At 42.2% G+C, this 13,783-nt stretch overlaps 1 protein-coding gene across 2 annotated transcripts; it reads right to left on the bottom strand.

Annotated features, from left to right (window-relative positions):
• Positions 1-9,337: 9,337 nt before the first annotated feature.
• Positions 9,338-13,040, bottom strand: upd1 (unpaired 1). Of its 2 annotated transcripts, none has more exons than XM_089264082.1 (4): positions 12,721-13,040; positions 10,806-11,434; positions 10,557-10,709; positions 9,338-10,407 (listed from the first exon to the last, which is right to left on the bottom strand). In XM_089264082.1, exons 1-4 carry the CDS (start codon positions 12,725-12,727, stop codon positions 9,421-9,423), a joined length of 1,776 nt encoding a protein of 591 aa, XP_089120208.1. In that variant the 5' UTR covers positions 12,728-13,040; the 3' UTR covers positions 9,338-9,420. The 2 variants fall into 2 exon arrangements, with proteins under 2 accessions (XP_089120208.1, XP_089120209.1); XM_089264083.1 differs by lacking the exon at positions 12,721-13,040 and adding an exon at positions 11,991-12,483.
• Between the last annotated feature and the right edge of the window lie 743 nt (positions 13,041-13,783).

Genomic DNA, 13,783 nt, shown 5'->3' with positions numbered 1-13,783 from the left:
GACGCTGATACAACAAACGAGTCAAAAGCAACAACAACAACACTTTGAGGGGAAAAACTGAGGGAAAGATGCTGTGCGGATACGGTACCGTAGTGCGGCACGGCACGGCACGGCACGGCACGTCTCGATGTCGACTGCAGCCGCAGCTGCGCAATGACAATTTGTGAGCAGCGCTGCCGAGTGCCATAGCAGGCAGCTCGCATAGCGAAACACTTGCGCCATGTGTGTGGCTCGCCCTGGTGTCCTGCGACTGCTGTCTCTCTCTCTCTCTCTCTCTCTCTCATTCGCCTCTCTTTATCTCTGGCATTCAATTTGTTCAATTCAATTTCCCCTCGGCATGTCCTTTTGTTAGTTCTGCCTTACAAAATGATGACATTTCCTGATATTTGTTTTGCTCAATTGACATCGGCAGCAGCAACAAAAGACCACAGACAACACACACACACTCACACACACACGCACATACATGCATTGGCCCCAGGCAACAGCATAACGGAAGTCTTAACGGTGCTTGCTTCGTTAGAACAACTCGAAAATTCCAAAAGGCAGCTAAATAATAGTTGAGCAACTTATTCAGCTTACATTATTAAATACAGTTACAAATATATGAAATTCCAAACACATACATATATTACTTTTATGTAATATTTACATATATGATACAATAATATTAAATATCTTGCAGTTACTTTTCATTATTTTATAATAATTTATGTTCTATTATATTTCGTTATTTATATTGAATATGTATTAATGAAAGAGCTACAGTAAATTATTTATTTATTTATTTTATTTATTTTTTTTTTTATAATTTTTGAGGCATACTTTTTGTTTTTGTTTTTGTTTTTTTTTTTTTTTTTAATAATAATAATATGAATATCTTGCAGTTACTTTTCATTATTTTATAATAATTTATGTTCTATTATATTTGGTTATTTATATTGAATATGTATTAATGAAAGAGCTACGGTCACATTATTTATTTATTTCTTTTTTTTTTTAATAATTTTTTGCGGCATACGTTTTTTTTTTAAATAATAATAAAATGAATATTAATATAAATAATATAATTATCATAATTATTTTAAGCATGAAAAGTTGAAAAAAAAAATAATAAATAAACATGTTATTGTACAGACAAATATTGTTGGCATTAAAAAAAAATAAACATGTTATTGTACATACAAATATTTTTTAACGAAACATTAAATAATAATTTTTATTGCTAGATTTAGTTACACAAAAATGTTGCATTAAGAAAATCCATTTTGTTTGTATTTAAATATCAAAAATGCGAATATGTTTTTGTTACTGCTAATTAAAATTTTAAAAATAAAATACATAAATTTTTTTTTTTTTTTTTTTTTAATCTGAAGTTGCAATTAGAAAATACTTTTGTAAATTAAAATTATTTACAATATTAACAATATTTTATTTTATTGAATTGATTATTGAAAAAGATTTTATGTTTTTTTTTTCTAATAAAATACACATCAATATAAAATATATTTTATTACAACTAAAAAAAAAAAAAAACAACAAAAAATATTAAGTGAAAATATATTTTTGCAAAATAAATTAAATATAGAAAACTACATAAAGTTGCAGCCTTATCCAAAAAAGATCTATGCATAGATAACGTAGTATAGAGCCGTAAGGAAATTATTTGATTCGCACTTGATGAAAGCTCACGTAAATTTATAAATAAATAATTGATTACAGATAATTAATTTGTAGCTGAATAAGTATGGGATATATTTGTATTTGACGAGTGTGATTGGGCCAGTCGCAGGAGGCGGCTGCGATGGGGTGAGAGCCGAAGCCTTGCCATAAATCAGGGAACGATGACGCCGCTGCTGGTGCAGCCAGAGCTGAGCGGAGAGCTGGAGAGATGCTGCGCCAGTGATTATGACGACAGGCCATAAAATGCAGCCGAGGATGAGACCGCAGAGCGCGTCGTTTGTCGCGCGAGTTATGCTGCTGCTGCGACGGCTGCTGCTGCTGCTGCTGCTGCGGCGAAGGTGGACGTTGTGGCCGTGGCCGTGGCTTCCTGGAATACGCATTTCGAGCAGAGCCGCGGTCCTAGACGTGGCTTAATCCACGCAGCGCACGCACTCAACGTAAAACCGAGTGCGAAAACAAAAAGTCCTATGCGCAAAATGCAAAACAATATCATCATAAAAACGCAGCGCAAGTCGACCAGAACCGAAAGCGAACCGAAAACCAAAAACTAAGGCAAATGCCACAGCCGATGCCAATGTGCTATATGCACATACAAATACTTATACATATATACATGTGGATTGTATTGGTATACGTTGGCTTGGTCCATGCAGCTCGAAAACCAAGTCGACGTCGTCGTCACTCGTGACCGCTATAAATCGATGAAGTCATTGTGTGTGCGGCGGCTATCCTGCCGGCTGAGAGAGACCAAGAGAGAGAGAGAGAGAGAGACAGAGAGAGAGAGAGAGAGAGAGAGAGACAGTGCGTGCGCCAGCAAGTGCGAGCGAGCGCACAGATCTCACCCGGCCGCCTCGGTCGCCTTTGCCTTTTCTCATTTTTATTTTCGTACTTGGTTCGATTTTATTGCCACCTCATAAAAGTAGCATAAACATGTTAGTAGCCTGTTGCTACCGCTACTTAAGTTAGTTGCCAGCGCTCGTATGCCCTATGAGGCCGCAGCGAGGCGGGCAGGCGCTGACTCGGGCGTGGCAGCTGCCTGCAGGGTATGCGCCTGGTCGAGCATGCCCGGCGCACTGGCTCGCGAATTTGTTGCAATTGATATTGTGTGATTTGCACTCGGCCATTGCCAATGCTGCGCCGGCCTGAGCTCCATCAGATCTATTAGCCCCAAGTGGATCGGGTTCAAGTTCTCTTTAGAGAGCATAGCGCAGTCGTTGTTGGGCCAGCTCAGTTGGCTTTTCTTTGCATGTCGGTTCTTCTTTTGCTTCTGACTGATTTTTTTCTCCTCTTCTTCTTCTGGTTTTTTTTTTTTTTTTTGGTTTGGCCGTTGTTCTTGTGAAGTTTTTCCTTCAGTGTCAAAGTGTAATAAAATATTACTCATGGTAATTACAATTTTTGTGCTGCGCTGTGTTTTGCTTTTATTTTCGCTGCTGGCTCAAGTTCAATGTGCACGACCAAAAAAAAAAGCAGCAGCAGCTGAAAAAAAAAACTATTTTGAACAATTAAAAAGTGTTTTGAGGTGCTTAAAAGCCCACTACGGCTACAGCAACAATAACTGGCTACTAGGCAGGCGCGTCTGCGCCATAAACCTCACAAAAGTGCTGTTGGCGACAGTTCAACGACATGTTTATTAAGCCCCATACGCAAAAAATTTGTTAGGCCTGCCAGACGCACAGGCATACGCAGCGGGAGAGGGAGGGCGAGAGGGCGAGAGGGCGAGAGGGCGAGAGGGGGAGGGAGACAACGTATAAACAACAGGCAGAGGCGACAGCCCAATCCCAGAGCCCCCCTCCCCATCCCGCACGACTGTTAAGTGAGAACTCGCTTTGGGATTTATGTTGCCGCACTCTATGAAATTACATAAATGACCATAAAAATGTGTGTTAATAAAAACAAGTCAAAACGAAGCAGCAGCAGCGCAGCAGCAGCGCAGCAGCAGCGAAGAGTTAAGCCACATACACACAAATTATATAATTAGATGCTGCGACAGCGCAGCCAAGACAAGACAAGACAAGAAGCTTCATGATTTACATTCCGGGAGTGGAGCCGGAACAGCAGCAGCCAGCTCTAATGCCAAATCTTCCCACCCGTATACACGTGGGCCCAACTTGTGATTACCGAATGCTGTGATAAGCGCCGCCCGAGACTCATGCGAGACTGCGACGAAGGCATTTCCCACTCCGCTGAGTGCTTTGGCCCAGCTTTGTGCTGATAAATATCGAATGGCAGCTGCCAACTGCCCTAGAAAAGTGGGCAGTAGGACACTGCCCGGCAAAAGTATTTGGATAACGTTATATTAAGTGAATTTTGGATTCATGCAGAATAGAATTTGATTGATTTTTTTTTTTTTTGTCTATACATATATATAATTAAAATACTTAACTAAAATACTGAAATACTTGACGGTTTCAAAGTGAGATTTACGATATTACATGCACAGTGCTCAGCTTAAAGTATTCGTATACCATAAAATCGTGAATTTTGTAATCTGAGTTTTAACTGATATTATATGGATTTTGTATTATTTTTATTTTTTAAATATGTAAATAAATTGTAAATACTAAAAAAATCAAAAACGTATTTGCATTAAAGTTAGAATTACGAATTACATTCACACTGCTCGGCATAAATATTTGGACAGCATTAAATTGAGTGAATCTTGTAGTCTATATTTTCATAGATTTCCTGTAGAATTTTTGGTTTATTTTTTAGCTCTTTAAATATGTAATTAAAATACTTAAATACTTAATTGTCTGAAAGTGAGAATTATGAGTTTACATGCACACTGCTTGACGTAAATATTTGGACAGCGTAAGAAACGTGAATTTTGCAATCTAAATTTTAACAGAATATTAATTTGTTGTTTCCTCCATGAATATGTATGTAACTAAAATAGTATAAGAGTAGATACATTGAGCTCAGCAAAGTGCGCAAGGCAGTCTAGGGTATTTGACTTGACTTGGCTTGTAAAATATTTGCATATATCGGCAGCACTTTTATTGATTTATTTATTATTATTTTTATTTAAATTTTTTTTTTTAATTTTTTTTTTTTTTTTTTTTTTTTTTTTTTTTTTTTGAGTACATCAATTATAGGCTGAGGCTATCAAGCATATGGGAAACATCAATAAATATATATGCCCATATTTCAGAAATATATACACAATAATTTCCTTAATTTGAGATGTTTGTAAACAAAGCCAAATAGCACTCGGACCGGCTGCTCTTCGATGTGATATTGTTTATTTGCCGCTGCTCGAGATTATGTCAACGCGTGCCGCAGTGCCTCAATATCTACTTCAGGGCGATTCACTTAGGCTCGAGCTGTTGATGGATGCCCGGGCAGCATGAGCACTCAGTGCGAATGGGGGCGACTTACGACTGAGTCAGGGAAAAACTTTAATTGATGCAAACAAAAAACAGAAATACATTTCTGCTGACTTTTCACAACATTTTCCGAATATAAATAAATTCTAGAAAATAGATTTCGTGCTCGTGCCATGCAATTAGGCAGTTAATTTCGATCTGCAATCTATGAGAGGGCAAACGAAACGCAACTCTAATTGATTTGCCACTAGAGACGGGGCCAACTGAGAGTGTCACACACGCAGCGGCATCTCGGTGCAACGATCTTAATTTTGCAGTGCTCGCTTCTGGGAACTAGCTGCAGGATGGCAATAAAAAAAAAAAGAAGTAAAGAAGAAGAAGCAGGAGAAAAAAAAAAACAAAGAAAAGAAGCAAAAGAATATAATAATAAAATTGTAAAATAAAAAAGGACAATGGCAAAAAGTTGCCAAGAACATGGCACAGACAGACAGACGGACGGACGGACGGACGGATGGACGGACGGACGGATGGACAGTGTGAGGGCAGGGAACAATGGTTCGGGGCTGAGGGAACAAAAATGCAGTTATCTGCATTATGGCTAAAAATGCTTGCCACAAAGGCACCGAATGGTACGATGGGTTATTAAATGTTGTTAATCTTTAGCCCCGGCCCCGATTCTCGACATATTCAAATTTCAAAAGTAAGTAAAACAAACACTCTGCTCTCGCACAGGTAGGCAACAGTCTATCTCTCTCTCTCTCGCTCTCGCTCTCGCTCTCTGCTGTTTGGTAGCCGCAAGCAGCAACCACCGTTATGGCCTGGTCGAGGACAATAGAGCACAAGAGTCGCTCAGCGCAACGCAAGAGAGAGAGAGGGAGAGAGAGAGAGAGAGAGATCCGAACCCAAACCCGACTCGCAGCCGAGTCCCTCTATACGAGTCCGAGTCGATGCCAGGCAGAACCCGAACGAGCCTCTGTCATTTGCCTTTATTGTGCACGCTGTTTAAATATTTACGAAGTTTTTACAATATTTATGACAGCTAAAAACATAACAACACCTACTTTAGGCCCAATAGACCCTTTTGGCCCAGCCAACGGGGACACTTGACACTGAGCAACGAGTGACCGATGCTCGGCTTAGGCCCGGCCCAGCTACTGGCTTAACTAATACACGGCCAGGAAGCTGAAGATGAAGCTGTAGCTGTAGCTGTAGCTGTAGCTGAAACTGAGACTGAGTCTGGCCTGCCTGTCCGTTCGATTGCAATCAATAAACGGCTTAGCCACAGCGGCAGCAGCATAATATTCAAATATTTTTGTTGCAGGTCCGGTCTATAATCCATTTGTGTGTCAACACTTGGCCCTGGTCAGCAGAACATGAGCAGCAGCAGCAGCAGCAGCAGCAGAGGCAGAGGCAGAGGCAGCAACTGTCTAGCGAAAAACTTGCCATTTGACAGAGTTTGGCAGCTTCCGTTTTTGGCCGCGCTAATCCCCGGGCCGCAAAGGTGCCACTAAGCGCCCTAAACGGAGCTTGGCCTAATACGCGGCTCAACAAGCCAACGGCATTAAAAAGTAAATTTGCGTTAAGCCGCTGGCAACAAAGCGAGGATTACGGCTCGCATAGATGGCCACAATGAGCCACTGAGTGGCTGAGTGGCTGAGCAGCGACAAGTGCGGGCCAAGTGGCTGGCTGAGCACTTACTTTGTGGACTGCTTAGCCCGGCTAAACGGCGGCTCAGCACCACACACTGGCCAAAGTTCATTGAGTTAGTTGGCTCAGATCAACTAAGCTAAGCGGCCAACAACAATGCATCGATGGCCCATTGATGATGCTGCTGCTGCTGCCGCTGCTGCCTGATCTACGGCCAAGGCCGGCAATCACCTGCTCGGCCCTGCGCAATCGCAGGTAGGCAGGTGGAGGCATTGGACAGTAACTGACTCGCAAATGCAACTGCAGCTCCGACTTCGACTTCGACTTCGACTCCGAGTTCGACTCCATGCAGCTGCCTCTCCCGCCGGCTGCGCGTGCTGGGCGAGAAGTGCTAATAGTTTGACGCCGCTGCCAAAGGATCATAAAAACCTTCTCAGCACAATTGGGCAGGGGCGGGCGCTGCTCGCCAGCCATAAAGACAAACGATCCCGGGACCCCACATAAACACTCACAACAGCCGAATCGATCATAAAGCCAGCCAAGGCAAGCCAAACTCAAAGTGGATGCTAAGGGGCAGACGAATTGCTTACGCTTTTCAATTGCTCGTTATATGTGTGTTTAATAATCAACTGTAAATAGATATTATATGTAAATGTATATACTGACTGCTCTATATGTAGTAAAGTCAAGTATTCATTGCATCAAGTCAATGTGAAAGATCAAATGAATTGATTCCACTTTTGAATTGTTCAACATGAATTGCATTCAGTAATAAATGATATAATAAATGATATATTCCTTATAATCTAATCTTAATCTTAATCTACATAATATCTGCTCTATATGCATAATTTATTGCGTAACGAATTGATTCCACTACTTTTTCAACAACTGATTGAATAAATAATACATAAAATATATCAAAAACAAAAATATATACAAGTAATAATACACTAATATATTAATGCTCAATTCAATTAGATTGATTTTTCAAGGAGTGATGTGTATTCAAAGTATACATTTATCAAAGTAAATTATACATAAGTACTACAGCTATTATATTTAAATTGCTTGTCGAAATGAAAACCAAAATTATACATATAAGAGTCTTATAAAAAATAAAAAACGTTAACCAATAACCGAATGAGTATACTTATATATGTATAGATAAATCTGTATAAAGTCTAACGATCAAAATGAAAATTCCACTCAATAATTAACGACAGTATATTTACGGAATACTCTCCTCTCTTTATGCATTTAGTGAAATGATATCTTTCGAGCACTTTCTATAAGTTTCTATGGGAAACATGAAATATGCGTTTATTAAGCATGTGCCTATCCTATAATGACTGGCTCTTAGCCTGCCTCAACTGAAAGCCTCGAGCTATGTCTAAGAAATATTTTAATAGATTTTCAAAGCAATTGACACCCATTTGACTTCCAATTTAATTACAATTGCCTAATTGCTCTTAATTTTATTTATTTGTTTTCAAAATTTATTTAACTATTTTATTTTATATGAGAGTTAAACTAACTTTACAATATATTGAAACTTAATAAATGATATAGACTTCTCTGTTCCATTTATGCCCTGAAGCCATTGCAAGAAGTATAAACATTACTCTAACATCTACCCATGAACATCTATCGCTGAGATCTCGTCAACTACAAATGCTAGAGACTTGAAATTTGACGTGCCTATTCATGTATGGCATGCCCAGTCGGAGCTTATCATAAATTTTCGTTAGTCCATCAGATTTTTATTATATCAATAATAATCGATTGCTTTATTTCGTTTTTTAGGCGTGATTTGAATACTTTTAGAGCTAGAGACTTCAGATTTACGTTGTAGGTCCACTTTATAAGCATAAAGATGTAAATTTCGATATTTAGTGTCACGCCCCTTCAGCCCAAATGAAAAGTAAAAAGGATTTCAAATACTAGAAACTTTTGCTCGAATGATACAGAAAATAGTGAACTTTAATTTTTTTTCTTTTTCTGTTTCATTCTCCTCCATTATTATAGCTGAAATTTAAAAGTTAAAACATGGATTTGTATTTTTTAGTTTTTAATATTTGCATTTATTATTTGCTTTCTGTCGCAGCTTATCGTAAAATGTTTTCATATGATAATCAAAAGTGTGCGTGTGTGTGTGTATGTATGTTTTAGCTTATCTATTTACAGCTTTAAATACTTAAATACTAGCAAAAAAAAATGGGGTCAGAAACTAACTAAGCATTATGCGGCTATATCACAGTTAAACAAGACCTAGAGCTAATAATAAAAAAAAAATCAATTGGGACCGATGCGTAAAATCTATTTGAAAATTGTATAATTTAACTTAAGAAACTAACTAACTACAAAAAAAATTATAGTGATTGAGAAAACAGTTAATAATACTTTCGAGCTGGTGTTGGATGTCAAATGTGTGTGAGGGGAGGGGGAGTAAGGGGTGCTGCAGTTGCGCATATGTGACTAGAACGGCAACTGCTGAGCGAATGCTCCGGGAGAGGGGGTGCTAGGGCCTGGTAGAGCTGACGACTTACGTATATGCGAACTTTGCAATTAATCCGAGATAATATGTGCTAGCTGCTTCAATAAATAATAATACTTTAGAGAGAGAGAGATGGTGAGCAAGAACGAGAGAGAGAGAGAGATAGAGAGAGGGAGAAAGAAACTTGCTTGCAAACTCCATCAAATAATTTACTTAAACTAGGCGAGCTAAGGGTTGCATATACATAATATTATTATTATGGAGTTTTCACGTGCGCAGCACGCGGCGCAGGTGTCGCTGCTGCTGTGTAGCAGCGTTCGCTGCTGACGGTGACGTTGACGTTGACGCTGACGCTGACGCGGACGTAGACGCTGACGCTGACGTTGATGCGGATACAGTTGCAGTTGCAGTTGCAGCCGCTGCATGCGGCTGCTGTCGCTTGCCGCGCCGCCCCCTCATGCCTCTAACCGCATCGATTATCGGCTTGGACACTTCATTGAACTCACGGCGATTGCCGGCGATGGCCGGCGCCAGCTGCTGTCGCTGCTGCTCCACTTGATGCCACTGGCGCTGCCGCTGTCGCTGATGATGTTGCTGCTGCTGCTGCTGCTGCAACTGTTGCTGTTGCTGTTGCTGTTGCTGCAACTGCTGCTGCTGCCTTTGCTGCTGCTGCTGCTGGTGTTGATGTTTGTGGTGGTGGTGGTGGTGGTGGTGTGGGCGCTGTCGTTGACGCTGCTCCAGCGGCTTCTGCTGCTCGCGCTCCCGCTTGCTGTGGCGCCGCATCAGCTGCCACATGGTGCGCAGAAACTCATAGTAATGATGCTTCACGAAGCGCATGTCCATCGCGTCGGCCTCGCCGATGGCCGCCGCTGCTGCGGCCGCTGCTGCCGTCTCGGTGGTTGTCTCCGCCGCAGCCGCAGCCGCCGCCGCAGCCAGCGCCCAGGCACCGGTGCGACTTTTGCTGCGCAGCTTCAGCCGCTTGTTCATGTCGTGGCGCGAGACGTGCTTCTGGCGTCGCTGCTTGGCGGCAGCGGCGCCGCCACGGCCCGGACCCAGCGCCGGATAGGTGCGATTCACGGCTGTCTCCAGCTCGCAGAGCATGCTGCGCGAGCTGAGCAGCAGCTTCTTCAGCTCCTTGGCCACGTTCGACTCCCGCTTCAGGTACTGCCGGTCCCAGTTGATCTGGACGCGGCGCAAATAGGCGAAGCTAGCCACATAGGTTTGCATGTTGCGGTACCAGCGCTTGAGGGCGATCTGCAAGGGAGAAACAGAGAGGAGAGGGCGAGAGAGAAAGACAGAGAGAGGGAGACATTAGTGAGCCACTTAATACAAGAGAGATGCATGGAGATAGACAGAGAGAGACAGAGACAGAGAGAGTGAGGAAGAGAGATAGCTATACATACCGTTGAGTTTGGCTTCAGCTTGGGCAGAAATTTGTAATTGTATTTGTGCAGCGACCACATGTGCATGTCTCTGATGTCGATGCCACTGTGATCCTCGGTGCTGTTCAGCTCATGGTACTCCGTGCCGGCGGCGCGCTTCAATTGATTGAAGATCTAAAAGAGAGCGAGAGAGGGAGAGAGTGGGTGAGTGGGAGAGTGGGTGAGTGGGTGAGCAGGAGTTGGCGCTTCATCTTGAGCCGCTCTAGTTACCTGCTTGGGCCGCTGGGGGTGTGGGCGCTCTGTGGCCGAGGGTGTGTTGTAGGAGCCGCCGCAGGGATTGATCCACTCTGGTGCCGTCGTATTCTCGTTGTAGTTGCGATAATCGTACCAGCTGCTGTTCCGCTTGCGATGCCGCTTCCTCTGACTGGAAGCGGGCACAGCGGGCGCTGTGGCGAAGGCCATGTGAATGTTGGCGCTGCCGGTGGCTGTGGTGTGGGTCGTGTGGGTGGTGCTGCGGCTATTGTTGCTGCCACTGTTGTTGTTGTTGCTGTTGCTATTGTTGCTGTTGTTGTCGTTGCTGCTACTGCTGGTGGTGCTGGTGGTGCTGTGACTGCTCCTGCTGGTGCTGGTGCTGGTGCTGGTGGTGCTGCTGCTGGTGGTGCTGGCGCCTTCGATGACAGTCAGGCCGCCGCTGGCCGTGGCCATGGCCAGTGCGGCATGCAGATGGACAAAGTGAAGCAGCAGCAGTGGCAACAGCAGATTGGACCACATATCCGCATTGTCCTGCCGCGCAATGCGCTGAAGCCGTTGCCTAATGCGGGGCGTTGTCCTTGTGGTGGTTGCCGTTGGCGATGCCGTCTTGGTGCCTTTAACTGTGGTTGCAGCGCAATGGCAACCAACTATTGATAGATGACGATATATATTATATTATATATTGATTGCTTAGCGCTATATATAGATATGCATATACATCGAGATAGATAGATATGTATATGTGTATATACATATACACATACATATAACTATATATATATATGTATATATATATGGACAGATAGATGTTGTTCTTCTCGTTGATTTTCTCTTATATTTTTCTTTTCTTTGTTTTTTTTTATTATTTTTGATTTTTTGTTGGTTTTTTGGTTTTTTGTTCTTCTTCTTTTTGTAGCGTTATCGATTTGTATGAATAGATATATACAAGTATATATATATATTGGAGAATTTGACGATTAGCCGATTTTGTTGGGAACTTTTGATCGTGTGTGTTCAATGGGCCGAAAAGGGGGAGAAACAGAGGTGAATTGAGGTGCCAAAGTGCGGAAGCGTTCGTAACAGTAAATGCCAGAGAGCAAAAATAATTATGTACATATACGTATATGTATATATGCTTATGTGGGTGTTCGGCAAAAGCCAAAAAGAACGAGAAAAAGAGGAAAAAAAAGTAAACACACACACACAATGAATATCAGGTGATTAACATGGCAGGAATTGTTGTCGCCGGGTCAGAATCTATTGGAACAGGACGCTTCAATTTTTTAAAATTTTCTTTTCAGTTTTTTTCTTGCTTTTGCCTTTTGGGTTATTTTATATTATTTAATTTATTTTTTTTTTTGTTTTTTGAGGGGGTGTTGTCTGGGTTGCTCTTCGTTCAACAGTGCGGATGCAACAGCAATGCAACTTGCTTGTATCTCAAAAATTTTGTTAAAATTTGTAACATTTTTTATTTTTTTATTTCGGGTTTTTTTTTAGGTTTTTTTTTGGGTTTTTTTGTGCGTTCAAAATGTTCCGCTTTTTCGATTTTTTAGATTTTACGAAAAACAACAACTTTGAATTTTTATAGATGATATAACAGTTAACTCAATTCTCTCAATTTGAACAAGGCTATTATGGATGACAGATCAAAGACTACAGAATGAATTGAAACTGAGTTTGAACTGTTTCACATATGCGGCAAGCAAAAAAATCAAACAAAAAACGCACAAAGTGAGGAAAAACCGTGTGGCGCATGCGCAGTTGCCCTTCTTGGCGAATCTCATTGACAAACAAAATTAAACGAAAATCAACGTGAAAAACAATTTGAGAAATACTCGAGGACCGCAATAAATACTTCAAATATTTATGAGCATTTCGATTAAATTAATCATAGATGTATTAAAAATAGTAATAAAACAAAACTAATACACACACCGCATTATAGTCCAAAAAAAAAAAAAACGGGAACACAAAGTTCGTTGAGCCAAATTGTTGTTAACAATTTGCACTTTAATCCAGTTGCTGTTACTTTTGAAAATGTTTTTTAAATACACGAAATGCACTTGAAGAAAATTGTTAATAGTTTGGTGAGACTGAAGAACACTTCTCGCGGACACTACTGTTCACGTCCAGGCACAAAACCGAACTGAACCAAAAGTTGCGCTAAATTCGACCAGCTTTCTTTGTTGAGCAGCAGCAGCACAGGCAGCAGCGGCAGTGGCAGTGGCAGCGGCAGAGGTAGAGGCAGCAGCGGCGGCGGCGGCGGTGGCGGCTGCGACCAGAGACTCGATAACCGAAACCGAAGCGACCGACGCGACGTCAGTCAGAGACAGAGCCAAAAGACCATGTGAAAAACGAACGGTACGTAAAAGAAAACTGAAGACTGAAGACCCGGGCCAGGCCGGGTCGAGAGTCGGGTCGGGCCTCTGACTCTGCGACTCTCAATGTATGCCTGTGCGTGCGTGTGTGTGTGTGCGTGTGTGTGTGCGTGAGCTGCGCTGCCTGCCAGTCCATTTCCATTTGTCTGCCTGCCTGTCAGGCCTGATCGAGTGGTGTCTGGACCTGCCCCGCTCTTCGTTACCAATGACTGTGCCTCTGCACATACCTGATATACATCCTCTACACGCACACACACACACGCATGCACCAAGAGAAGGCAGACCAACCAGCTAGTCGAGCATTCTTTAAGCCGGTCCCTGTTCGGTCACTCGTCTCTCTCTCTCTCTCTCTCTCTCCCTCTCTTTCCCTGTGTGTGCGTGTGTGTGTCGCCATCGCTGTGTCGGTAGGCAACAGGCTCAGTTTCAGCTTATCCAATGAGAAGATTTCACTCAAAGCACGCTCATAGAAATCAATCTACCTGACCATACGCCTGCCCCAAGGCAACAGCTACCTCTCACTCACTCTCTCTCTCTCTCTCTCTGTGTGTCTTACTCCCTGTCATGCTGCATCACACTCTTGAACTTTCTTTCTCCTTCTAGAAGACATGGCTCTATCGT

This window comes from Drosophila navojoa, chromosome X, assembly GCF_054131105.1.
Source record: "Drosophila navojoa isolate 15081-1374.11 chromosome X, UAZ_NAV_1.0, whole genome shotgun sequence".
Lineage (NCBI taxonomy): Eukaryota > Metazoa > Arthropoda > Insecta > Diptera > Drosophilidae > Drosophila > Drosophila navojoa.
The sequence above is the reverse complement of the archived record's forward strand: the minus strand, read 5'-3'. Positions and strand labels throughout refer to the sequence as shown.